Raw genomic sequence first — 25167 nt, forward strand, 5'->3', positions numbered from 1 at the left:
TGCTGCCGGTGTCTGAAAGCCCCGAACGCCCGCCTACCAGGGCCTGGGCCGCAGCCGGGGCAGCTGTCCCGCTCCGCCTTGCGGTACCGAAGGCAGCGCCAGGCCGGGAACCGCCGGTTCGTTACCAGTAACGGCGTGTGGGGGGCAGGTGTGAAAAGCACCCCAAGTACCGCGGCGGCCGTGACACCGTAACGCAGGAGGGATGCTTGGATGGCTGCGAGCGGGACGCCGTGCAGCGGCTCGGGGCTCCGCCGGGGACAGCCGGCCGAGCCGCGGGCAGCCGCCGGACCCTCGGGGCCCTCACGGGCCGCCGGCCCCGCCGCGGCCTGTAGGGGGAGCGCGCCGCCCCCCTGGCTCCGCCTGCCGATTGCCGAGCGCCTCGATCGCCTCCTGTCTCCCCGCCGGCGGCGGCGCTTCCCTCGCCGTCAGCCGGACCGATCTCGCGAGCGCGCCAGGGCCGCCATTTTCAGTCACCATAGCGACGGGTCCTGGCAACGCGGGGACGCCGGGAGGCCTCGCCCTGCGCCTCGGTGTGCGCCGCCGTCCCTCCCGCCCCTTGGGTCTTCTGCCGCCAGCCCACCCATGTACCCCCGTGCGGCTCCGCATCCACCCCCGCCCTGACCCTGCCCGGCGAGGCCACGTCCTGCCGGCATGGCCGGGGAGGGAGACAAGAGGAAGCGCTTTATTTCAGCTACGGCTGCCAACTACTTCGAGGTGGATCCAGCTGTGGGCCCCGCCGCCCTGGCCGCGGGGCTCCACGCTCGCCCGGAGCTGGCCAGGTTCCTGGACGACGGCAACGAGTTCCTCCTCGTCGTGCGGCGCTCGGGCACCCGCCTCACCGCGTCCAACAAGGTAGGGGGGTGTCAGCGGAGGGTGAGCAGGCCCCGGCGGATCCGGCGTGTCCACCGCGGCCCCCGGTGCGAGCGGGGATGCAGAGCCTTGGGTCCGGCCCAGGTTTAGTGGTCGTGAAAGAGCGGTATCTGATTTGGGAGACATCAGCCTGCTGCAAGTATCTGTGCTGGTCTCAGTGTCTGCTACGTTAATTACTGGCCCAAGAATAGTAGAATGGTTTGGGTTGGAAGGGACCTTTAAAGGTCATCTAGTCCAACTCCCCTGCAATGACCAGGGACATAGAATCATAGAATGGTTTGGGTTGGAAGGGACCTTAAAGATCATCTAGTTCCACCCCCCCTGCCATGGGCAGGACATCTTCAACTAGATCAGGTTTCTCAGAGCCCCGTCCAACCTGACCTTCAATGTTCCCAGGGATGGGGCATCTACCACCTCTCTGGGCAACCTGGGTCAGTGTTTCACCACCCTCATGGTAAAAGATTTCTTCCTTATATCTACTCTAAATCTTCCCTCTTTCAGTGTAAAACCATTACCCCTCAGCCTATTGCAACGGGCCCTGATAAAAAGTTTGTCCCCATCTTTCATGTAGGCCCCCTTTAAGTATTGAAAGGCTACAATAAGGTCTCCCTGGAGCCTCCTCTCCTCCAGGCTGAACAATGCCAAGTCTCTCAGCCTGTCCTCAGGAGAGATGTTCTATCCTTCTCATCTTTTTTGTGGCCCTCCTCTGGATCTGCTGTGACAGGTCCATGTCTTTCCTGTGCTGAGGGCTCCAGAGCTGGATACAGTACAGTCTGTGAAGACTGTATAGTCAGCTGAGTGATATATTTGTTGTTGGTTTATGCCCATGCTGATTACGCAGTTTTAGTGCGCTGTATATTGTCACTGTATGAATGTCATGCGACCTGGAGAATGCCTTGTCACCTTGCTGCAAATGCCAGGTGGAGGCTTGTGTCTGGGTTGTTCCTGGGCAAGGGTGTATGCAGGTGACTGGAAGGATGGCATTGCCAGTGTCCATGCAGGAAGGGTGGCCTGATATGTGGCACATGGGCTGATATTTGTCAAGTCCCACGGGGGGTATTTGTCCAAATCATGCATTTTGCAGATTGATGTGTCCAGCTGTGAGCAAATCTGGAGGTTTATTGTGTGAAATGTCCTGCTCTCAGTGTTTGTGTTCAACGAGTGTGTCTCGGTGTCCGAGTGATACTGTGGGGCGTGATGAACAGTGAATGTCACCATGTAATCAGGACACGGTGTGGTGCCCTGCCACACAGAGCGTACAGGCAGAGCCCGGGGCTTGACGTGTGTCCCATCACTCTGCTATGGTGTCTGTTAGGTCAGTGATGGGTTTTTTGTGCACTGATGGCAGCGTAATGGGTCGTTAAAATATGAACTACCGTGTGGACCAGTAACTTACATACCTTCTGGTGTAATCATCAGTGTAATCTGTGTACTCCTAGTGTATGCTACGTTCATGCAAGAGTGAACATTTACATGTAGTGTTTTTTGGGATGTGCTGTGAGCCACTGTCTGATATACAAAGTCACAGTCAGCAGCTGTGGAAGATGAGATGCACATAGGGGCTACAATGTTCACCTTTTGTCTCAGTGAAACAATGTCTGTAGGTGTTGGGCTAAGGACCTGGTAAGAAAGTAAAATTGATACTGTCCAGCAAAATTGAAAGCTGTTTTTACTATCCCTCTTTTAACAGAAAAAAGTTCACAGATGTTTACAATTGAACAGAATTTGGGATTTTTGCTAGCGTATCTTTTTGCTATTGTTTCATCAAATGTTTAATAATGTTCTCCTGTTTTATGAATTCTTCTCGGCCACAAATAGCTTCAATAATTGATCTTATGGCAACTTTTGGAACTTTACCCGTAAGTTGGACTGTGCAAGGAGCAAGAGTCATGTTACCAGTTGAAGATTTTACTCATGAAGGAGCATGTCATTTCTCTGTCCTTGAGAAATCTATGAATTGCAGTAGAGTTATGTATCTACAGACTCAGGAGGACAATACTGAATGTTTAGAAAACTATTCCCAAAATTATGTAGCATAAACATGCAAAAAACATAAATTTAAAAAATAATGCTTAGTCTTCTCTACGCACAAGATGAAGTTTCTGGTTTGCCCCCAGAAGGTGGTAAGTGAAGTTTTCAAAATCAAAATAGCATAAGTAATTATGGTATTTACAGATATTTTATAATGAAAAAGGCATTAGGTATTTGATGTTGGAATTTATATTTCAGGTTCCTCTCCACTCAGGAACGAGTATAATACAGGTTTTGATTTTCTGATCAAATCAGACACTACCAGAATGTTATCAGAGCCCACAGGGAGTAATGTGGTATTTTATAATTTTTTTCTTGATGTAAATCATTTGTGTAAATGGTGTATGTGATTTAGTATAATATGCAGTCAATGACAGTTTTATAAACAAATCCTGTCTCCTTGGTTTTTACAGATTGAAGCTACTGAGTCAAAGGATAATGTGTTGGTGTTCTTTAAGCTGCGGCCTGATGTAATTACAGAAGATAATCTTCATAGTAATATTCTTGTGTCATCTATGCTAGATTCACCAATAAACACCCTTTATCAAGCTGTACGACAAGTTTTTGCACCAGTATTACTGAAGGTGAGCAGTATACTGATTTAAATGTTCTGTAGATTTATACTGAAACATTGAAATCCATAGCATGTTAAGTATTCTGAGATAAGTATTTTATGTTTTAAAAATAAAATATTTCAAGAGCTTAAATAATGAATGGTAGTTCTAATTTCTAAGTTAAATAAAGTACTTTACCTCCTATTGATCAGTAAGGATGAGGGGAGGATTCTGGTCATACGTATGCCTGACTAGAAATGTGGAATACACTGACTGGTAGTTAATGGAGACGACAGCTCCTTACCTCCTTTCCACCAGTAATTCCAGTCTTGCATGCTTTTCCTGCTTTAGATAATCCTAAAATAATCTTATATTTTATTTGAAACACATAGGCCAGTATCGTGCAAACTATTATTTTTGTAATATGTGGCAGATAGGTGTGCTAGGTTCCAGATTAATTTGTATAGCTGCATTTTTCACAATGTTCACATTTTTCACAAGTTTAAAATGTTCTTAGGTTTTTTCTTCTATTCCATTAAAGAATGTATTTCCTTTGGGGATTTTTTGTCAAAAACATTAACCATGGCTGTATTTCAAAAGCTAAGCAAGCAGAATTTCAGCATTTAAATATTTTTAATTTCTTATATATCACACATTAATAAAATAGTTTTAGAAAAACACAGTAACTTGCAATATTTGATTGTAGCAATTTGCATATTCTACTATAGAAATAGATTCCATATTTATTTAACTTAAGAGAATTAATTAACAAAGAATTTTGAACACATTTTTAGAGTGCTTTTATAAATCCAACAACAGATTTTTAAATTTGTGACTAAAAAAATTGCACAGTATCATTATGATTTGATAAGTGAAAAGAATAAGATGTTTTTCCATGACTTTATGGAAAATGAATGTCTCACCACTGTCTCACCATGTGGTGGCTTAACGCTATTAATCTGAATTATTTGGTTTTTAAGATTTTAGGATGAAATAGTAATTGTTCTATCATGATAGTCACATTTTTTGAAATTTTCATTGCAGGATGAGAGATGGAGTAAAACATTTGATCCCAAGCTTCAGAAACTTTTAAGTGAGCTTGAAGCTGGCTTGGGTACTGTTCTCAGAAGATCAGATCCAAATTACACAGGAACAAAATTCTGCGAAGATGATGTGCAAGGTTCGTTTTGTGGTTATGTCTTTTATAATTAAATTATGGGGAAATCATTGATTTCTAGGTTAAGTTTTCAGTCTTCATTATCCCAGTGACTGCAGAGTATGAAATATGACAGGTCATGTTGAGTAAATATGAATTAGTGACGATCAGCTCTGGCCTCTTGATATGAACTTGTTAGTGCATCTAGTCAGAGTCAGAAGTTCAAGGGTAATTACATAGCCATATAGTAAAAATTTGCTTTAGAAAGTAAGTTCTCAATGAAAATATTTTGTGACCATTCATGTATTTCATATTTAAACATTATCTGTTCTTATTTGCAGCTATACTTACACCAACAGATGAATTTCAGTTCTGGATAGATTGTGCTCATCATGGAAGTAAATGGTGTAGTAAAGAGAGAGCTTCTCATTTTAAAGACCTATTTGAGGACATTGCAAAAGTATGTTTTCTTTTGTGTGATCAGTGATATATTTATAGACTTAGTAAAAACATTATTCTTTGAAATATATGTCAGTATATGTACATCCTTTCAAATAGATGAATTTATAACTATTTAGTTATATTTTTCTTAGGCAAAATCTTACTTTAAATTACATTTATGTAGTTTCTAGTGACAATGGTGCAGGGCAACACCAACATTTATTTGGGAGCAGATTTGACCATTGAATCCTAAAAGCTGCTGTAGAAATACAACAGTATGCTACAGTTTGTGAACTGGGAATTGACTAATGAAATTATAAAACAAAAAAGTGAAAATGTGGAGGATAATAATGAACTCTTATCATGCAAAATTTTGGGCACCTGTAAAGTATTTTCTCAAATAACGCTTAAGGTATTAATGGAATGTTCCCATGGGTAAACTTACACAAATGCTTGGGTTTTGAGAGGATTATGACATATTCTGTTAAGCAATAAACCCCAAGAAACTATAGCAATTTCCAGCTTCAAGAAAATATAAATTTCTCTACAATACTAGTTGCAAAGTATTTGTATTAAGGATATTTTTTTTCTAGGATTATTACAACTTGGATAGTCTCTCGTTATTTGAAGTTGTGGATTTGGTGGAGACTACGAGAGATACTGTTGATGGTGTGTGGAGACAAACAGAACACGATCCTTATCCACAGCCACGCATGCATAATCTCTTGGATGTAATAGGTAAATCTTCATGCAGTCTTTATTAAATGAACAGTTGAGAAAAAGTAAAACGAATGTGTGAGCAGAGGCCGCTTTCTTCCAAAAGGCACCAGTGATAGCCTACTGCACTAAGGTGCTTTCTTACTGTAATTAGGATCCATGAATGCTGTTTGACTTATAGTATCCAATAATTCAACCGGTTCTGGTAGATGCCTTCACACATGCTTGGGAAGATGATAGATAATAACAAGATGGAGTTGGATATCTCTCAGCCTGTGGATTGGATTGGTCTTGTTTCTGTTTGACTCCTTGTCTTTTTCCAAGAGGAGAAAACTTATTTGTACAAAAGCCCCATTTGAAAGTTGATTCCGTCTGTGTGGAGGTGAGAGCAGGACATGCAGAGCGGTTGCTTTTCTCATTTGCACAACAGCAGTCCCCTGTTCTGGGACAGGGATAAGACAGTGAGTTTGTTTTCTGCAGCCAAATGTGTGTGTGCGTGGGGGGAAGGCTAGGTGGGTACAGCTGCTGATAAAGACAAATGCTTGTGTTTGGATTCCAGAATCCAAATCTGTCAGCTTCTAATGTTGGAGCAACCGCTGTTTAACTTGGAGATGTTAAATGGATAATTTATTAAATCTGAAAATTTATTAAATTTATTAAATTTGAAACAAAATGATCAGTTATTAATACATTTCTGTGGTTTGAAACTAAGACATTACACTAGTTTTTTAAAAATGCATTTGGAACTTGATCTGGAGTTTAAAGGAATTATTTTGAACAACCTTAACATATTGCTTTTGTATACTTTTTTGTGTTCTAGGTGGCTCGCTAGGTAGATATGTTCAGAGAAAATTAGCAGCGTTGAATCTGTGGGAGGATGCTTTTCACAGTGTTAAAGAAAATCTAAAGGCTGGCATCTTGATTTGTGAGCAGTGGGTGTCAGCTTGTGAGTACCTAACTGGACAACTGTGGCAACGTTATACTCTCCATCCATGGAAAAATGAGAAATATTGCCCTGAATTGTTAGCCAGACTTGGAAAACGTCTTGATGAGGTAGAGATTTGAATTATACACATTTATTTCATTAGACACAGAATTAAACAACATTGTTTTAAGTTAAAAAGAGGAATTAAAACACTTTTATAGCCTTTTCAGAGTCAAATAGCATTCCATAATCCACGTTTGCCTGAGCCTTTCAAAAGATTCTTGTAAAAAGGAGAGAGGTGGGTTGTGCTGCTTGTGCTTTTTGCTTCTAAATGTAAGTTTTATGTAAAAAAACCCAAACAACTTCCTAACACAGCTGGTGAAGGAGCCAACTAGGGAAAGTGCCCTACTGGACCTGCTGCTTGGTGACAGAGAAGGTCCTGTAGGGGACGTAAAGATTGGAGGTCGTCTTGGTCAGAGTGACCATGAAATGATAGAATTTTCGATTCTTGGTGAAGCAAGGCGGGAAGCCAGCAGAACTGCCACCTTAGATTTTCGAAGGGCAAACTTTGGCCTGCTTAGGAGCATGGTTGAGAGTGTCCCTTGGGGGACAGTCCTGAAGGGCAAAGGTGCCCAGGAAGGCTGGTCTTACTTCAAGGATTAACTCTTAAAAGCTCAGGAGAAGGCCATCCCCAAGTCCCAGAAAACGAGCAGACAGGAAAGAAGACCAGCCTGGCTAAATAGAGAGCCTTGGCTGGACCTCAGGAAAAAAAAGAAAGTTTGTGATCTTTGGAAAAGGAGGTTGGCTACTTATGAAAAATACCAATATGTAGTGAAGCTATGCAGGGTGAAAATTAGAAGGGCAAAAGCTCAAGCAGAACTCTTCTTGGCCACCACGGTTAAAGGTAACAAAAAGAGGTTCTTTCAGTATATCAATAGAAAAAGGAAGACTAGGGAAAATGTAGGCCCACTAAGGAATGAGATGGGCGCCCTAGTGGTGGAAGACACAGAGAAGGCAGAGCTACTGAATGCCTTCTTTGCTTCAGTCTTCACTGCTAAAGCTGTCCTTCATGAATCCCAGGCCCTGGAGGCAAGGGTGAAGGTCTGGAGAGAGGAAGAGTTTTCCCCAGTAGAGGAAGATCAGGTTAGAGACCACTTGGCCAATTTGGACAGCCATAAGTCCATGGGCCCTGATGAGATGCACCCACGAGTGCTGAGAGAGTTGGCACGTGTTATTGCTTGGCCACTCTCCATCATCTTTAAAAGATCAAGGAGGACAGGAGAGGTGCCTGAGGACTGGAGGAAGGCCAATATCACTCCAGTCTTCAAAAAGGGCAGGAAGGAGGACCCAGGGAACTACAGGTAGATTAGTCTCACCTCCATCCGTGGGAAGGTAATGGAGCGACTTGTTCTGGATGTCATACCCAAGCACGTTCAAGAGCAGGAAGTTATTGGAAGTGGTCAACATGGATTTACCAAGGGTAAATCATGCTTGGCCAATCTCATAGCGTTCTATGATGTTAAAACTGGTTGGCTAGATGAGGGCAGAGCAGCAGATGTCATCTACCTTGACTTCAGCAAGGCTTTTGACACTGTCTCCCATAACATCCTCCTTAGGAAACTGAGGAAGTGTGGACTAGACGAGGGGATAGTGAGGTGGATTGAGAGCTGGCTGTGTGACAGGACTCAGAGGGCTGTGTTTAATGGAGCAGGGTCGAGTTGGAGGCCTGTAACCAGTGGTGTCCCCCAGGGGTCAATACTTGGACCAGTATTGTTTAATGTGTTCATCAGCGACCTGGACGAGGGGACAGAGTGTATGCTCAGCAAGTTTGCTGATGATACCAAACTGGGTGGGGTGGCTGACACCCCAGAGGGCCGTGCTGCCATCCAGCGTGAGCTAGACAGGCTGGAGAGCTGGGCAGAGAAGAACCTAATGAGGTTCAACAAGGAGAAGTGTAGGGTCCTGCACCTGGGGAGGAAGAATGTCAGGCACCAGTATAGGTTAGGGGTGGACCTGCTGGAAAGCAGCTCTGAAGAAAAGGATCTGTGGGTCCTGGTAGACAGTAAATTATCCATGAGCTAGCAATGTGCCCTTGTTGCCAAGAAGGCCAAGGGAATTCTGGGCTGCATAGGGAAGAGTGTGGCCAGCAGGTCAAGGGAGGTCATTCTCCCCCTCTACTCTGCCCTGGTGAGGCCACAACTGGAGTACTGTGTCCAGTTTTGGGCTCCCCAGTTCAAGAGAGACAGGGAACTACTGGAGGGAGTCCAGTGTAGGGCAACAAAGATGACTGAGGGATTGGAGCATCTCCCTTATGAGGAAAGGCTGAGAGAGCTGGGACTCTTTAGCCTGGAGAAGAGAAGGCTGACGGGAGACCTTATTAACGTTTACAAGTATCTAAAGGGTGGGTTTAAGGAGGATGGAGCCAGACTCTTTTCAGTGGTTCCCAGTATCAGGAAGAGGGGTAATGGGCACAAGCTGGAACATAGGAAGTTCCAATCAAATATGAGAAAAAACTTCTTTACGGTGAGGGTGAGAGAGCACTGGAACAGGCTACCCAGGGAGGTTGTGGGGTCCCCTTCTCTGGAGGCTTTCAAGACTCGCCTGGATGCAGTCCTGAGTAATGTGCTCTGGGCAATCCTGCTCTAGCAGGGGAGTTGGACTAGATGATCTCTAGAGGTCCCTTCCAACTCTGAAAAATTCCATGATTTTGTGATTCTGTGAAAATACGTTGAATATATCAAATATTTTTTTCTGTTATAGGTTCTAACTGTTAGAACACTGTATGAAAAACTTACATTGTTTTTGCCAGTTGGAGAACAAAATGCTTTACATCTTGCCCAGGTGTTTGAACCCTTTGCTGGCCTAAATCCTGTACACTGTAATCCGTACACAGAGGTATAATGCTTATTTTTAATTTATTCACGTTCTTTCTGTGACTTTTTATGATGTATATGAATAGTCTTAAAGTAACGTATGAACTCATTATCTCTAGCCATTATGGAAAGCAGCAGTCTGTCAGTATGAAAGAATTATTGCACCTGCGGAACAAAAAATAGCAAGTAAATTGAAGAAATTTATTTCAGAAATTCAGGACAGTCCTCAGCAGGTATGAGTATTTCTGTAGTCTGAAAACTTTCCTACAGGTAAAGTTATTGAATTCTTAAGTAGTCAGTTTAGAGCAAAGGAATAGGTACTTAGAGCCAGAGAGTCCTTATGAAGAGCACTAACGAGTAGTGTTAGAATATGTTTAATTTTTTTTCAGGAGAAAGAGATAAATTTTTTTAACTTCATATTCCAGCTTCTTCAAACATTTCAGAAATATAAGGAACTGATAAAGCATCCAAATATAAGCAAAGAATTGCTTTTTGAAAGGGAAACACTACTAGCAAGACTTCAAGATTATGTCAAAGGTAAAAATGTGTTTAAAAGTATTTAATTGCATTAGTTTTTTTGCCAATGCTAGAATTCTTTATTTACTTTTAGTATTTTGTCAGCATCCCTAGTATGTTTTTATAATTAGAGTAAAATTTTAAGCTGCTTCTATTAGGTTTCTTGCCTAACATGAATCTTTTGCTTGTGTTAGACTATCAGACAGACTTTGAAACTCGATGCCATGGCGTTCCTGGTGATGTTTCTGGACCACTGTCTGGCAAAAACCTTTCTGAAGTCGTCAATAACATTGTATGGGTACGGCAGCTGGAGCTGAAGGTAACAGATTCCATTACTGTTCAGGTGCAATATTATCATAGAAAGTAAAACATGGTATTTGAGATTTCTGTGGGGAATTCCCCACAGAAAAATTGTGAACTTCCCAAGAGTTACATCATCAAGATTCCTTATCAGTGGTGCTACTTGATAAGTTGAATTTTATTAACTGTCCCAGAAGACATTCTTTTCATAATACACTGAACTGCCTGCTTTTATGACTTCATTATTTTTTTGGCAAAATAAAATTCTGAGTGGAGACATTTTGTTAAATTTTACCCTTTGGTTTGCATGTTAAAATTGTATATAAGATTTACAGATAGCCAGATTCTCACATCCTAATTCTCACTTGTTACTAGTGACCTGTGTAGTGTCCCCTTGAAATCAAAGGGATTTCTTGGTTGTACTTTTCTCTGTCAGCGCCTGCCAGGGAATTTACTTCAGAGACTGTAGTAAAAGTAAACTACGAATGATTCTGTGTTCTCTTACAACAAAATGAGTTTCAAACATATGTGACTATTTTAACTTATGTTATTTTTGCTAGTTTATATTTACCCTTTAGTTGGAAACTCTCCAACTTTTTTTGGACAGTATTGACTAGCTAAAAGCAAAATGTTTTTGCTAAACGTAAGTGCCATTTACAATAACTATAGGTTTGAATGAGAGTAGAAGTTATGTATCCTAAGTATTAGCCCAGTTTTTTGGCATTCACCTGTGATTTGCAGAAATCTCAAGGTGCCATTTCTGCTCAATGGGACACAGGGTGGAGGTCTTAAAGGTGTTATTTTGTTACGTGTCGTACAGAGAGAACAGCAGCAGCTGAGGTTTTGCAATTTCTTCTTGGTCTGCTAAAGACCTAGAGAGCAGTTCAGCTGATGTGTGTCAGTTTTCTGTGTCTCCTTTAGGCTGTGCTAAATTTTTTAAATTGCTCTCAAATCTCCACTGATTGTATTGACTAGGGTTTCGATTAGTTTGTCCGCATGTAGACGAGAAATCCCATCTAAAATAGCTTTGAGTATTGGCACAGACCTTATAGATACAACAAAGGACACAGGGTAGTTTTGTACCTTTATGGAGAATTAACTGAAGACCTGGTGGGATACTCTCGGGTATCTTAATAGTGGTGTACACCTGTAGTGGACAACTTATTCAGACCCAATTTACCGTAATGGGAACTTGAACATCTGGGACACAATTCAGGATTCACTTTTTTTTTTTCTAATCAGTTTTGAATCCCACTTGGATGTTTTGTAATGCTGATTTTTATTGTGGTGATTTTTCTTTTCTGATTGAATACTGGGAAGTTAAGCTTCCTTTCTTTCTGATTGTGTTTAAGGTGGATGATGCTATCAAGGTGGCAGAGGCTCTTCTGTCTGACTTATCTGGATTTCAAAGTTTTCATCGAAGTGCATATTCTTTTCTGGAACAATTGAAAGTATATGAACAAGAGCAATTTGATGATTGGTCTAGGAATATCCAGACAGAGTTATCAAATCCCAAGTCAGGACTTTGGTAAATACATTCTTGCTTAAATAATGTTTAAGCTGAAATCTGTAGTGTAGTGTAGTCTAGAACTTGACAAAGGAAATAAAAAAAAATGGACAGAATTGAGAATGAGTGGAGAAAAAAAATGGAAGAGTTTATTATCATTTCATCATCCTGCCTGGGCTTGGTTGGTAAGGTGAAGTATACAGGACAATGTTGATAACTAATTTTGCAGTTTCTAGTAGCACCTGGGGTGAAAGACGTGTTTTGTTTGCTTGTTGTTATACATTATAATCCATATAGTGATAATGTCTAGAAACCAGATTAGAGTGTAGCTGTGATATACAGATGACAGGTAGAGTAACAAATGAATTGCTATTCACAAGAAATTCTGCAATCTAAATGGAGCAGATGGAAGAAGGGTAAGAAAATCAATTCAAACCTCACAAATTGTGTTCCCCAAAATAATGAAATTACTTTATGGGATATTGAAATATATTTTAACGTTTTGTTTAATTCATTGGCCACATAGCTTCCTTCTGCATCTGAGTGTTACAAACTTTATTTGAAAAAAGTGTTTGTCTGCAGTTTCAGAGGATACAGGAGTTGATACTTATGTGTAGACTTCTATTTTATGAAAAATACTCAATTATCACAAATAAACAGAGACAGCAATCCAATCTAATAACACCCATCTGATTTATTAGTACCATAAAATGTTGTTAGTGAGAGATTTTAAAAGATGTGAAGAGATTAATTAAAAGGAAAAGAAAAGAGGTAGCTCACTGCAGAGGGGAATGCAATGGCTATTGGAACTAGAAAAAGGTGAGGAAAAAAGTGAAAAAATTAGCAAAGCTGAAGTTTTTATGAAGGAAGCCTAGGAGGATGGTGGTAGAAGCGTTACGGCAGTAGAAAAAAAAATTGGAGTAAAATCTAAACATAAGCTGATGTTCTTATTACCATCTGATTGTGTATACCAAGAGATTCCACTGATCCAGTTCCTGGTTCTTGGATTGGTTCCCTTGGAGAATTTCGCCCCCTTTGCAGTTCTGAAGGCTGGGGCCTGTAAAGTGCCAGTTTGAGAGAGTAGGGTGGATCCAGTGTATTTGAGAAATACTGTCTAGCTACGAGTTACATGTTAACTATTGCAATAAGCCAGAAAACCTTTTTGAGCAAAACCAATAGGCATTGTTCATTTCTTCTTGTCTCCACTCGCTTTGAATTAAGAGAAGGGTTACTAGAATAATTTCTGAGTAAATTAAAATGTTACTAAACATAGAAGAATGTAATAGAATGTCATCAAGCTTTTTAGAATTGTTTATTATATTATTATAAAATGCACCTAAGAAAGGATCAATATCAAATTATATTCAATAATATGTTTCTCTGATTTTGATTTAGCATCCAAGCTAATAGTCCTGTAATGGAGTTGGATCATGTTTTTGGAACATTAAACATCCTTTATTCAGATCATTTGGTAACTCTCCTAAGAGAAGTACGTCAGCTATCAGCACTTGGTTTTGCTATACCAGCTAAAATACAGCACGTTGCAAACACTGCACAGAAGTTCTGTAAGCAGGCAGTCATCCTCAAACAGGTATAAAATTAAATGTCATAATAACTTCCTGTTCTGACTTCCCAGCTTTAGTAGTAGAACTTTTCTAGACTATTATCTCTTCTGACTGTGTGGTTGAGCTTTTTGCTGTGTTTGTATGAAAGTGCCTTGTTTCTTGAGCAAATTAGCTAAGTCCTTAAAACAGAACAAAAATAAAGAAATGCTTTACAATTTCGGAATGTGTTTTCTTTTGAAATGAAATTAATTATAATATTAAAGTCACGTGAAGTTACTGTATGAATATACAGAAACATGACAAGTGATTTATTGATCTCCTGGTTTTAGTCTCACTTTCTGATAATTATAACTGAAGGAAAATGTCATAAAATGGATCAGCTTGTCCTCACCATTGCTAGTTTTCAAGTGACAATACACTAATAAGTATTTTAATGGAAATGTGTGTTTGGGTTCTTTTTTTTGTTGTTGTTGGTTTTTTTTGTTTTTTTTTTTTTACTGTATTCAATGCTACGTAAGTTTTTATTGGGCTTATATTTCAGTCGAAAGACCATGTCAAGTTTTCTCCTGTTACTATAAGATGCAAGAAAAAACACATATATATTGATAAAAATTCTTATGTAGTTAGACAGGCTCAAATCAGTTTCACGTGAGGTGTCATTGGTATCCGAGATACCTGCACGGCTAAGGCAGAGATGACACAAGACCTACAAAATACCCATGCACCTGGATCACTGACAGGTGAATCCAAGTAGAAACCTTCGTCATCTCAAAAGGCACTAGATGTCTATGTGTGGACAACGACCAAGTTGTAGGGTATCTCTCTTACTCCAGCTGTCAATCTGAAAGTAAATAGATCTATTTTAGGTTTTATGCCATATCCTGGTGCATGTCACGGATATTGAAGGCCTCTGAAATGGCACTAGATGCCTGCATTGGCATAAAATAGTGGAACTGTTCCACTTATAATAAATTTGAGACTGAACTTATTTCACTTAAGGTGAAGTATAACTACCTCAGACATGTGTAAGTAGCAGTCTTTTTTGCTATTAGAATTCATCACTAGAAGAAGATAGGATCACATTAGCGTTGCATATGTACTTTATTTTTGTAAGCATTTTACGGTTATAGTTAATTCTCATTTCTTAATGGGATTGGTTGTGTGATACTTTCAGAAATATCCTGCATTACATTTATTGGCATATAAATATTTTTATCTATTCTTGTAAATTTAATCTCTCCGTTTTTACAGGTGGCACATTTTTATAATTCTATTGATCAACAAATGATTGAGAGTCAGAAGCCAATGATGTTGCAGTCTGCTCTAGCATTTGAACAGATAATTAAGGTGAAAGAATTCCTCTCTCTTTTTATTTTGAATTTCAGCATTATCTGTGCATATTCTGTGCTGCTTTTTCTGTGTGTCAGTTTACTAGTTTTGATCACTTTGAAGCACATCACCTTCTTCCAATACTCTTACAATGCGAGAATGGCTGGAGAATTATAACATGCCCATAAACTCTGTGTTGTGCAAGAGAATAATGCCTCCAGAGCAAGCATTACAGAAATGATCGGGAACTCACCCCTGAGAACTGTTTCGCAAGACAGAGTATAAGAATCGGGCTGAAAGTAGAAGTGATGTTAGGGTTGGGATTAGTTGACAGAAAACGGTGGGGAGACCAGACCAAACTGTAGGTTCGAGAGTTTCCTGGAAAAAGTTCCCAGACTGTCTCTTAAATTTTCCTTGGGCTGGCTGCAGATAATGCCACAGATTTCTTTGGTGTACAGACCCTAAGACAGTGATGGTGCAGGAATGTTCAAAGGCACAACATATTCTCCTATTTGACATGATTTCTGCGCTTTGTCTTTTAGGAATAGGTCCAGTTGTGGAACTTCTTATGCTTTTGTGTTCTGATTTTCTACTCTAAACTTAGCAAAATGCATAAACCCCCCAGAATCTTGATAAAAAGCCCAGAGAAATGGAATTCCCCAAAGCTGCTTATGAGTCAGTGGAATTTTACAGTGTAACTCAAAAAAATTATTTCATGATAAACAGGTGAAGTTGAATAGAAATTAGTGTGACGTTTTGGGTTTTGGTCTGTGCAGGACAAAGAGGAAAAGAGGACTTTAAGGTGTCCTCTTAGCTTAAGATGTCTGCTTATGTGTGTAGGGCAGGACTCTCAATATCAGTGGATTTCTTTCAAAGTCTATTAAGAGTCTGGCATTAATCCTTCCCCAGTGTGTTGATGTAGCTATAATGATATGTCCATATGTCTGTGATTTGCTGGATTATTATGTTTCTAGTGTAGTAGTGAGAGGGAGGTCCTCCATTTTTTACTGGGAGTGAAACCACCTTTCTCATATTATCACTTCCTGTATGCTCACTGGTAGACTATATTTGATATTAAGTCTTACAAAGTTTGTATGTTTTTCAAGCATTCAAAATCTGGTCCTGGAGGAAAAGCTCAAATAACATGGGATAATCCTAGAGAATTGGAAGCTTATATCCAAAAACTCCAAGCTGCTGCTGAACGGCTTTCCACTGAAAACAGAAAACTAAGAAAGTGTCACACAAATTTCATTGAAAAGGTATATTTTCCAAGTGAAATTAAAATCACATCTCTTATAGCTTACTTTATCCTTCCTTTAATTTACACGATGATGAATAGGTTTATTATCATTTATAATTCTTTTAACAGGTTATATTGCTCATGAATATTGATCTCCTTCGGCAGCAGCAGCGTTGGAAAGATGAACTCCAGGAGCTCCGAACTGGTTTTGCCAGCCTCGAGTCACAGGCAGGGTTTCATTATCATATTGCAGACTGTGAACATTTGACTTTTCAACAATAATCAAGATTTAAGACTCAAACATAGCATGATTGAATTAATTTTGATTAAGGAGTTACTAGCTAGCTCAGGAAAACTGACCATGTACTAGTTGATGCCAGGTGTGAGGTAAAATCTCAGATGAGGAGGATGTGGATAATCTTTTTTAAGTCATACTAGTAATGGGAGAAGAACGACACTTGGTCAGATGACAGGGGTTAGACGAAAACATGGGAAAGCCATAGGTCATGTAGATCGGTTGTGTCTGAGCCATTAATGCAAGGTAAAATAAGTTGATACACATATGAGTGATCCCCAGGAAGAGTAGAACAAATGTATGAAATTTAGAATTAAAATGCATTTCTGCCTGAAATAATGAAAAAGCACATTATTATTTGTTCACTTATCAACTGTCAGCTTTTAGAATAGAATCATAGAATAATTTAGGTTGGAAAAGACCCTTCAGATCATTGAGTAAGATGATTAAGATTTTGATTAAGAGTCTTATCAAAGTAACTGGATGGTATTGCTATCACCTAATCTATTTTGAGGTATCATTCAAGTCAGTTTAATTTTTTCTATAGCCTTCAGCAGTAATGGGGCTATATTCTTATATGGATGTGGTGTTGTTATCATTTCTAATGCAAACCCAGATTATTTTAGTTGGTATTTGTCAGTCAAATAAATGCAGAATTTTTGCCGCATTTTTCTTAATATTTTTTTCCATCTTCTAAAGATAATATGAATACTAAGTAAGTGCATTGATTCAGCTTTTGGTTTGCAATTTCTTTTGAAATCTAGTTTGCAAATTTTTAGCTTGAAGTGAAAATTAATAGCCTATATTTGCTTTAAGATCTGTTTGAAAATTGTTTTGTTATTACAGAATATTTTATATGGACAATTAACTGAACTGTATTCAGTCACTTTTTTTTAATCCTTGACTAGAAGTGATAAAACTTAACCAAGTGTATTGTGCTTTCACCATCCAAAATTACAAGATGGTATAGTCTTACTGCTGTTGTCATCAGGATTTTACATATTTCTTTGAAAACCCTATTTATAATTGTCTGAAGGCTTACTTGAGGCAATGTCAGGTTTTCTTAATCTCTTGAATCCTTCTGTTGGAAGAGTTCCTCTGGGCAGCCTTGAATTGTAGGGCAGACATTAACTGTGTAGCTTCCTGCAGCAACCTTGGACTGCCTCCAAAGCCCTGGCTGCAAATCTCTATCCAATTAAATAAGCGGTTAAATAAGTTAATCTGGAAGGAGTTGCTAATTTCTTTTCTAACTTGTGTTGCCCTTTTGAAAATCCCTGGATGGTTTACAAGTGGCCATTTACGTGCCTGAGCGTATGATATGGCTTTACACATTCTTACAGTGCAATGTAACAGATTCCAATGAAAATCTGAGTTCTTTAAGATAAATTATTCTATCTACTTACTTGTTAGTTAATGTTGATCTGTGGAAACACAGAAGAATTTCTGAAATACTGTTTAAAAGGTAGTTTACATATCATAACAAAATAAAAGGGGGGATAGAGGTTTAGATCTCATTCAGCCAGCTCTGTATCTTATTTCTAGCAGAGTCCTGTGCATTTTAGAGTAACCTTGAAGAATATTGTACTAAACCAATGGGCGATGAACCTCAGTGAAGTCATTATGCTAACTGCCATAGGGACTGGTTTGACTTGGATATTATTTTTTTCTTCTTATATTCATTTGAAATAAACGGAATAGCTCTAGATCATCTTAATATTCAAACTGGTCATAGAATATCTTGAGCTGCTCCTGTCCTTATCCTGCTCCTCGCAGGACCACTTGAAACTAAACCATATGACTAAGAGAACTCCTTGAACTCTGACAGGCTTGGTGCCATGACCACTTCCCTGGGGACCCTGTTCCAGTGGGTGATACTTCTTTGAATTTTACTAAGATTCTGGTCTTCAGCCATTGTACTGTACTCAGTTTCAGCTTATAATTATGGTTTGAGGAATAACATAAAAATAAAAATGTTTAAATTTTAGGGTTTCAAATCACGTGATATGAAAGCTTGGAGACAGCATTGGAATCATCAACTTTACAAAGCTCTGGAGCATCAGTATCAAATGGGCTTAGAAGCGCTTAATGAAAATTTACCAGAAATAACTATTGATCTAACATTCAAGTAAGATATTTTCTTTTTTCCTATTAAGAAAGTATTCTGGCTCAGAATACATTCAAATATTAGTTTCTGTATGATTTGTTTTACTTTTTAGGCAAGGCCGGTTGCAATTCAGACCTCCTTTTGAAGAAGTACGAGCTAGATATTATAGAGAAATGAAGCGATTCATCTCCATTCCAAATCAGTTTAGGGGAGTAAGTGAAGCAGAAGAAGAGTCTATATTCACTGTTATGACAGAAAGAAATGCAAATGGATTTCTGACTGCTTTCAGTAAAGCAGAGGATTTGTTTAGAAGGCTGACAGAAGTTTCTAATAAATTCAAGGTATTTTTAATATTTGACTGACTCGTGCTTTTTTTTTTATTTTAAATTTGTGTCATTTTAGGCTTCAGACATTCTAGAAGCAACAGAACAGTAACCTTTGTGCCTTGTTGTCCTTGGACATTCTAGAAGTAACTGAACAATGACATTTGTGCATTATTGTCCTTGGACATTCTAGAAGTAACGGAACAATGGCATTTGTGCATTATTGTCCTTTTCTACAAGGCATATAAGCAAAAGCGTAGTAAGTCCATCCATGTTAAGTCAACCACTTAAGCACACCTTCTGCTTGAAGAGTATGTACAGTTCCCATTGAAACCTCGGTATTATAGCTGTCTTTTTGCTCTTGTTCAAAATCTGTTTTGATTATCCTTAAATATGTGAATATGTTAAACCATTTTGTACCTTCTGATTTTTGTGCTAAGAGAATCTGTAGGTAATTGAAGGAGCACAAAGGTTAAAGAGAATGTAGCTTGAAAACATTATTAAAGTGTTTTAATATAACTGAGAAACAGAGTTTTTTAGTCTGGAAAATATTTCTTTTCCATGAAATCAAAAATAATGATGAAAAGGAATGGATCGTACTTGGTCAAGTAGATATGGAAACTCTGGTGGAGACACATCTTTCTAACAAACAGGACTGGGAAAAAAACTTTAAAGCATTAAAAGTAAGAGGGAAAGAAGCAGAACGTCTTCCAAGGTATAGTGCAACTATTCTTCTGTTTGAATAATGTATTCTATGAGATACTTTAAAGGTAATAGTAAAATAGGAATATTCTTTTTATGTGGAGATATAGATAGAATTTCAGGTGTTTGTAAAATCTTGGTGTACTTTTTAAATGTTTAGACTTTGTTTTTCAGTTTTATTTTTAGACGCTTCTTCCCTTTTATCTTCACAGCCTTCTCTAAAAACTTTGAATATCTTCCTTTGATATGATGGGAAACTCCCTTAAAATTTAGGGCTGATTTTGAAATACTACAAAACATGGTGATATTTAAACAATTCTTTTAGCTAAGTCCTGTACATGTGAAGTATATGTGGCAGTTAGGAACAGACTTAGTAAATGCTTATACATGAAATAATTCCTGTATTGAAACACTTGATTACCTCTTATAACTTACAGTTTAAGATATGCTAGCGTAGGCTTTTATTCTTACATATGTTCACATGGAATTCAGTGCATTGCATAGTTAGAGTTCTCAAATGAAACTGCTGGGAATCATGTTCAGTACAAATAAAAAGAGGTAACATTTCATATAGGAGAATGGACAGGTAGAACTTTTTCGCTAAGTGGTATTCTGAGTAGTGAAAATTTTTATGAGTTCAGGGACAAACTGGGGTGAATAGAAGAGAATCATAGAATCATAGAATCTTCATGGTTGGAAAGGACGTTTGAGATCATCGAGTCCAACCATACACACACAAAAAACCCCCTACAATCTCTGCCACTAGAGCATGCCCTGAAGTGCCAAATCTAGACATTTCTTAAACACCTCTAGGGATGGTGACTCAGCCACCTCCCTGGGCAGGCTGTTCCAGTGCCTGACCACTCTTTCAGTGAAGTAATTCTTCCTAATATCTAATCTAAACCTCCCCTGCCACAACTTCAGACCGTTTCCTCTGGTCCTGTCATTATTCACTTGGGAGAAGAGGCCAAAACCCACCTCTCTCCAACCTCCTTTCAGGTAGATGTAGAGGGCAATGAGGTCTCCCCTCAGCCTCCTCCAAGCTAAACATGCCCAGCTCCCTCAGCCTCTCCTCAGATGACCTGGTCTCCAGACCCCTCACCAGCCTGGTAGCTCTCCTCTGGACACGCTCCAGCACTTCAGTGTCCCTCTTGTCCAGAGGGGCCCAGAACTGAACGCAGTACTTGAGGTGAGGCCTCACCAGTGCCGAGTACAGAGGCACGATCACTTCCCTGCTCCTGCTGGCCACGCTATTCCTGATAGAAGCCAGAATGCTGTTGGCCTTCTTGGCCACCTGGGCACAACACTGGCTCATGTTAAGCTGGCCGTCCACCAGCACCCTCAGGTCCTTTTCTGCTGGGCAGCTTTCCAGCCACTCTTCCCCAAGCCTGTAGCGCTGCTTGGGGTTGTTGTGACTGAAATGCAGGACCCGGCACTTGGCCTTCGTAAACCTCATACAGTTGGCCTTGGCTCATCGATCCAGCCTGTCCAGGTCCCTCAGTAGAGCCTTCCTACCCTCAAGCAGATCAACACTCCCACCTAGCTTGGTGTCATCTGCAAACTTACTGAGGGTGCACTCAATCCCCTCATCCAGATCATTGATAAAGATATTCAACAAAACTGGCCCCAAAACTGAGCCCTGAGGGACACCGCTGGTGACCAGCCACCAAGAGGATTTCACCCCATTAATTACAACTCTCTGGGCACGGCCATCCAGCCAGTTTTTAACCCAGTGAAGAGTACACTTATCTATGAAATTGCCTGACATGTCTTGTAGCCAGAAACCACATGTGGCTATGAAGTGCCATGAGTTGAAAATAATTGGTATTGAGGGAGGTTACTCAGGAAGGTACCAAAGAAGGTAGCGCTTTTTCTTAGTGTTCTTTAGGCATCTACTTACAGTCACTGTAAGATATTAGATATGGGGCCTTGACTTCCTATGACTTTTCTTACATTCTTAGGACTATTGAAGCCTGGGTTAGTAAATTCTCGTGGAAATCAGAGATTTAAAGACATGACTTTACAAACTATTTACATATTTTTCTTTTTGAGTATAGAAGTTGTCCTTTTGAATTTAGTGACATTGGTTATATAAAATTAAACAATTTTCTAAATATTTGGAGAAGCAGAGCATTAGACCATAGTCCCCATAAAACTGCATATATATGCATAATAGTTATAAATATTTCAATACTATGAAAAATTTTCCTGATAAGCTCTGTCTTATATTTGTAGAATTATGAGGAATTTTTTTTCTTATTAGGCTACAAAATCAGGGTAAACTATAGATGTGCATAGATCTTAGAGATATTGACATGTAAGTATACTACTGAATATTTACTTTTTGATCTTTTGTCTTGAAGCACCATCAAGATAGATTGTTTAACTGTTAATTGCAACCCTGTGAAAACTGTAATTGATGATTTAATCCAGAAGTTATATGATGTTCTTGTCATTTCTTTGAGAAAATCTATTCAAGGTAAATAACTTTAATGAATAGTATTTTTTTTTTGTTTCTGTTGTACTTGTGGACATTTGTGTTAATGTAATTTTACTCTTGGGCACAGTGAGCTGCAGAAATCACAGTGCACAGAAAGTAATCTGTTACTAATTTTTCACTACAGGCCTAACCTAAGGCTGTTTGATGTCCATGTGCATCTTTCCCGTTCACTTGTTTTGGCCACATCTGTTCCTGATGTAAAATAATATATATGAACATTATTTTGTTTGTTTCTTTTGTCTGGAGGAAAATTTCTTCGTCATTTCAGGGAGGAAAATTTGTTTGACATTTGAGGGAGGAAGATTTCTTAGGTGTTTGAGGGTAATTGAAGGGGCCTTAATGAGATGTTATAATTTAAAAATATTAGATTTCTCTTTCACAAACTGAAATACTTCATGAGGAGTCTTAAATAATCTAGACTTACTCCACAGAGTTACTTGTCACTTCGATTCTCAAAATGCGAAGTGTTAAAGAGTGCAAAATATTTCTGTATTTTTAGGTGGTCTATCTATATCTGGAACAAGTGGACAAAATGGAGTAAGATGTAGATGATAAGTACCAGGGCTTTGTGCTTTAAATCTAACAATTGGTACGGAAAACACAGAACAGGGGTTGTGCAGAAAGTGAATTATTTCCAGAGCCTGAAAGATGAATTGTTTCCTGGAAAGTGTATTATTTCCTGGAATTGTATGGAATTGTATGGCTCCTATCTCAGTACCAAAAAGATCTACCCTGGTAGGAAAATACGTCATAGCTTAATCAGGCTTTTGTTTGTGAGTCTTTTCAATATTTAAAGTAAGGTGGCTTTAGTTAGTCTCTTTAAAAACAGAATAAAAAAAAACAAACCCAAATCCCAAAAGTATTTTTAATGTTTGTTTTTCTCTATTTACCCCAAAAAGACCTATACAGATTTTCAAAGTGTATAAATAAATGCCTTAGGTATTTATGCTTATTTTTTACAAGGGAGTTTGATACTTATGGTCTAAATCATACACTGGACGCAGTGGATTACACTTAAAAAGCTACATGTGAACACAAATATGCATTATTTTCTTGAAGCAACATATAAGATTGGGATCTGCAATTTTTTAAGCAAATACTTTGCATACATTATCATATCTTATGACAATGTTGTATCACAGTACATTCGTGTGACTTGGATGTTTATTACTACAGATATTTTCTCCATGATAACTTTGTTTTCCACTTTTATATAGCTCACCTATATGATGTTTCTTCATTTCTCACTGATGCCATGGAAATACTAGTGATTAGACCCCAGACTGTAGAGGAAATAGCAGAAGACAATTTAAAATATCTAAACCTACATGAAAAAAAAGAAGGGGTAAGATACTATTTCATCATATCCAGAACAACAGCTAACAAAAAATGTGGTGGATTTCTAGTATGGAAACTTATATTTAATATAAGTAATTTAGAACATGCAGTAGCCTAATAGGGTCAGGGCAGTGGTCCGTGTAGCACAGTATTTTGTCTCGAGCAGTAGAATAAAGTGGCTGCCTAAGGGAAAATACAAAATCGGTGTAGCATATTTGATGCTTTCCCACAGTTCTCGCCTCCAACCAGAACCTTTTTGAGTTTTATGTTGTTCCTGAGCATATAGTAACGTGCAGTGGATTTCCCTAATTTCTGCAATATATAAAGAGGCATTTACCTGTTTCACAGTAAACTTTCACTTCTGTATCTCTCATGTCAGGATCAAGATTTAGAATGTCTCTAAGTACCTCAAATACTATTTTTTCCAGTGTTTTAATGTTATTCTATAAACAGTATTAAAAAAGCAGCTGTAGATAAGCATATAATCTGTGTGTACACAGTTGATGATTCTTACGTATTTTCTTACAGTTTGGATAAACAGGATTTGCTGAATTTTTACATACACACATATTTTTAATCCATTTGAATTTAGGTTTTTCTCCTGTTTCAAGAGGCTGAAGATAAAAACAAACTTTTGCGAACTGTGGCTGGTGCAGGTTTGGACACTATCAGTAACCTAAGAGCTACATGGGATAAATTTGAATTAATGATGGAAAGCCACCAGCTTATGATTGCAGAACAGGTAACAATGAAAGATTAATATTGTACCTAAAAATGTTGAAATTATTTTGATTAAGTCTGGATAAATATTTTTTACTCAGATTAAATCAATAAATGTTCTCAGTTCAGTGTTAACACCAACTTTACTGAGTGGAGGGAGAGCCTTTAAAGGAAGAGTACTTAAACTGTTTAAACAATAATTAGGTGAAACTTCTGTTGAACTGATGCTGAAATGAATGTTACATTGTTGTACTTCTGTCTCAACTTTCTGGTAACAGAGATGGCTTAATGAATGTAATGGTTAACTGAGCAAAACAGGATAACAGTTAAAAGTAGCATTTTTATTACTTTATCATGTTTTTAGTACTGATGCTTGTTATTTTCACACAACTTTGCTAAACTATGCAGAGTCCTGTAATTACAGTCCATAGGCAAATTGCTGAACTCATTTGAAGTTCTACTGAAGATACCAATGTGCCATACAAATATAGCAATTATTCTATGCGCTATAAGATACAGGCTAGCATAGGCCAAATAAATAGGTCTCAAATACCAGCATAAAAAAAAATTAGTGCACCCTTTTTAAAAAAAAAGATGAATAAAGATGAACTATTTCTTAGGGTATTATACAAGAAGTTTTCTAAATTTGGTTCTGATCAAGTTGTAGTTATCAAGTTTTGATCAAGTTTTGAAGTTGGTGCTTTGGTTTTGATCCTAGTAGTAGCTACAAACAGTTGAAGGAATTTCATTTTAACTCATGCTTTACAGGTTGAAATGATGAAAGGAAATGTGATTTCACGTGTTAATATATATCTTCAAGACCTGGAAAAGTTTAAAGCTCGTTGGGATCAACTAAAGCCAAGTGATGATATCATTGAAACAGGTGATCAGGATGTGCTTGAGAAAAGTGCTCAGATCATAAAGGAAAAAAAAAAAGAATTTGATGAACTTGAAACTGTGAAAGAAAAGCTTATGTATGTATATTTCCCTGTACACCTTATTTATTAATGTATGGATCTTTTTCAGCAATAGTATCTCAGAAAATGTTAACTTATTTTTGTCACAACAGACAATAAAAGGAATTTCATTTATTTTGTATTTGTTTTTCATTAATTTTTCAGGGTCCTGTTTGTTGATTTTACATAATGTTAATTTCTCAAG

At 38.7% G+C, this 25167-nt stretch overlaps 1 protein-coding gene across 4 annotated transcripts in view; it reads left to right on the forward strand.

Moving 5' to 3' along the window:
- Positions 1 to 414: 414 nt before the first annotated feature.
- The window catches only part of DYNC2H1 (dynein cytoplasmic 2 heavy chain 1), a 178235-nt gene continuing 153482 nt past the window's right edge, over positions 415 to 25167 (forward strand). For 3 of the 4 annotated variants that reach the window (XM_054193121.1, XM_054193132.1, XM_054193149.1), the window contains exons 1-22: positions 416 to 852; positions 3315 to 3485; positions 4500 to 4635; positions 4953 to 5071; positions 5646 to 5790; positions 6590 to 6822; positions 9455 to 9589; positions 9687 to 9800; positions 9993 to 10104; positions 10278 to 10402; positions 11736 to 11911; positions 13286 to 13481; positions 14707 to 14802; positions 15891 to 16043; positions 16154 to 16252; positions 18305 to 18444; positions 18536 to 18764; positions 19334 to 19461; positions 21812 to 21927; positions 23166 to 23293; positions 23879 to 24028; positions 24775 to 24980. In XM_054193121.1, the coding sequence (XP_054049096.1) occupies positions 652 to 852; positions 3315 to 3485; positions 4500 to 4635; positions 4953 to 5071; positions 5646 to 5790; positions 6590 to 6822; positions 9455 to 9589; positions 9687 to 9800; positions 9993 to 10104; positions 10278 to 10402; positions 11736 to 11911; positions 13286 to 13481; positions 14707 to 14802; positions 15891 to 16043; positions 16154 to 16252; positions 18305 to 18444; positions 18536 to 18764; positions 19334 to 19461; positions 21812 to 21927; positions 23166 to 23293; positions 23879 to 24028; positions 24775 to 24980 (3308 nt within the window). In that variant the 5' untranslated portion in view covers positions 416 to 651. Of the gene's footprint in view, positions 853 to 3314; positions 3486 to 4499; positions 4636 to 4952; positions 5072 to 5645; positions 5791 to 6589; positions 6823 to 9454; positions 9590 to 9686; positions 9801 to 9992; positions 10105 to 10277; positions 10403 to 11735; positions 11912 to 13285; positions 13482 to 14706; positions 14803 to 15890; positions 16044 to 16153; positions 16253 to 18304; positions 18445 to 18535; positions 18765 to 19333; positions 19462 to 21811; positions 21928 to 23165; positions 23294 to 23878; positions 24029 to 24774; positions 24981 to 25167 lie in introns of all 4 variants that reach the window. The other variant, XM_054193142.1, reaches the window with a different exon arrangement.

This window comes from Rissa tridactyla, chromosome 1, assembly GCF_028500815.1.
Source record: "Rissa tridactyla isolate bRisTri1 chromosome 1, bRisTri1.patW.cur.20221130, whole genome shotgun sequence".
NCBI lineage: Eukaryota > Metazoa > Chordata > Aves > Charadriiformes > Laridae > Rissa > Rissa tridactyla.